The 2,311-nt window shown below is 52.1% G+C and overlaps 1 protein-coding gene across 1 annotated transcript in view; it reads right to left on the bottom strand.

Annotated features, from left to right (window-relative positions):
- The window catches only part of VOLCADRAFT_107424 (uncharacterized protein), a gene marked incomplete at its 3' end in the record, with an annotated part of 15,070 nt that extends 13,214 nt beyond the window's left edge, over positions 1-1,856 (bottom strand). Inside the window, exons 1-6 of the mRNA XM_002956825.1 lie at positions 1,248-1,856; positions 980-1,112; positions 761-893; positions 613-684; positions 331-404; positions 134-263 (exon numbers count right to left, since the gene is read on the bottom strand). Of these exons, the coding sequence (XP_002956871.1) occupies positions 134-263; positions 331-404; positions 613-684; positions 761-893; positions 980-1,112; positions 1,248-1,602 (897 nt within the window). The 5' untranslated portion in view covers positions 1,603-1,856. The remainder of the gene's footprint in view (positions 1-133; positions 264-330; positions 405-612; positions 685-760; positions 894-979; positions 1,113-1,247) is intronic.
- Between the last annotated feature and the right edge of the window lie 455 nt (positions 1,857-2,311).

Genomic DNA, 2,311 nt, shown 5'->3' with positions numbered 1-2,311 from the left:
GCTCCACCCATCCCAGCATCACAAGTACTGAGTACTACTTAAACCATGAGTGCTTCTCCTTTTCCTTTTCCATAAGGACCCTGGTAAGCTCTTCCCGAGCCGCCGAGGGCTGCAAATCCTTCCGTGCCCTCACCTCATCCATCACCTCCTCACTCACAACAGGAATCAGGTCATCTGGGGGCAACCCCACCAGGTCATTCAAGACAAACTTAGGGTTCAGCTCGGCAGCTGTGTGCCCACCCTTGCTGTTACCAGTCACAACCCTGCGTGACTTCCCACCCTTCCCACTGGCACTGGGTGCCTGTGCCCCCTTGCCCTTTGGGGGCACACAGACAATGCAAACCCGCTGCAGCACTGTCTCCAGCGGTATGCAGCCGAATGATGCGGCTGGCTGGCCACTCCGCCTGTCAAGGGTCACGAGTGGGTGCAAATGTGGGATTAGTGTTTGTGGGGCTGTCAGTGTCCCCAGGGCAGGGTTAGACCTGATCTGCCCATGCGATGGCCCTTCAAGTCAAGAACCTCCTGCTTCTGCAAGATGTAGACAGCAACAGAATGACAAATACTACAACATGTGCTTATACTTTGGCCCAAATAGACTCTGAGGTCACTCACCAGGCAGTTGCTCTCGTATTCGTCATCGTGTGCAGCCCCCCTGGCCGTGACAATGTTGAGCTTGCTGGTAACCTGCAGGAGAGTACAGAAGCAAGTGACAAGCAGTGAAGCGTAGCAACTGGGGGGGGGGTGTAGCCTGCTGACTAACCTGCTGCTGTATGGTCTCCATTTTCTTGTTGGTGAATTGGTAGCTGGCCCACAGGGTTTTGACATAGCTTTCTTTTGGGCCGGTTGTGGTCAGGTCGGTCATGCCATACTGTCTAATGTCCCTTGCTTGCGTCCTTGAAGGGTGCCAGGGCCACATCAAGTGCGGCCTGGAGGACCTTGCGCTTCAGGGACCGGAAGGACAGGCTATCCTTGCCCTCACCTGCATGTGAGTGGTACACAGAGGTGGTAGTCCCACAAAGAATTGTAGATACCCTTCAAAGTATCTGCAGATGGGGTGTAGGCCTCGCCTGGAAACTGCTTGAACAGGCGCAAAAACTCCTGGAGCTTGCAACCTGCAGGCATCACATTTCAACTTGCAGTAAGCATTGTGGCTTGCTATCAACTAGGCACCAAAAACAGCATGCTTAGAAACAGTGAGTAATGCTGGTAAACACTGGTAACACTGGCCAATGCTGGTAAAAACGCACCCGAGAGGTTCGCCGCGAGGAAGGTCTCCACCTCTGAAGACAAACTTTTCTCAGGTGGCTTTTCACTATTTGCCTCTGCATACTTGTCTAGGTGGTCAAGGTATGAGACGCCCATCTCGAACGTGCCAATTGATGGCTCGTCAAGAGGAACACTCTGCCGGCATTCCACATTCACCACCAGTACTGGCTCATTGTCTGTGAATAATTTATCATTGTTGGCGACGTCTCCACCGGCAACGCAGCAGCCAGGCAGCGTTGACTCGATAACACCCTTGCAGCCATAGGGGTTGCGAAGGAGATGCAGGCGCAGCTCCTTGAACTCTCGTCCACAGTGAGGGCACCTCTGGGTGGACATATTGATGACCAGTCGCGGCAGGTGAGAATGCTCAGTGAAAGTCTGGCAGTTGACCAGGGCCTCTCCCTATGTGATAACCAGTGAAGTAATTGCGACACCTGTGTCACTATCTAATTATAGGAAATTACACTAAATAGATTTGCTGTAACGTCCTCCAGGAATGCGCAGAATGTCTCGCCGAGGCCTGGGCACTGCTTCACTAGCTGTGGCTGCACTACATAAACAAGTTCCGCTGCCAGCTCAGCATCAAAAGCCCTATGGCAGTCCGGAGACGTGTAACTCGTCAGGCTCGGTAGCTACGGGGCAGTTGTCTGGACAGGTTACTCGCCAGCTAGAAGCTTGATAAATGTGCAACCTTGAAAGTGCCATAATTAGGCACAGATATGCGCGCTGAGTGTGTGAAATGTTATGACGAGGTTAGTTAACATGTTTGCCATCAAATATGAGTGTAGGGAGGCATTATTTGTCCTTATGATTTGCTCTCTACCTACGGCCATTTGGCAGTCCAGAGACGTGTAGCGCCCAAGGCTCAGCAGCTACGGGACAGTGGTCTGGACGAGGTTATTTTTGACGTGCAGCCCCGAAAGCACATTGGGAAGCATGAATATAACTGGTGAATGCATCATCAGTGAGGTTTAGGTTAGTTTAGGTGTTTGCCACCTGTATTGGTGCTCCGATGTAACATGACCATTGGTAGTCATGGTCATGG

Source organism: Volvox carteri (genome assembly GCF_000143455.1).
Source record: "Volvox carteri f. nagariensis unplaced genomic scaffold VOLCAscaffold_66, whole genome shotgun sequence".
NCBI lineage: Eukaryota > Viridiplantae > Chlorophyta > Chlorophyceae > Chlamydomonadales > Volvocaceae > Volvox > Volvox carteri.
This window is presented reverse-complemented; position numbering and strand designations above follow the sequence as displayed.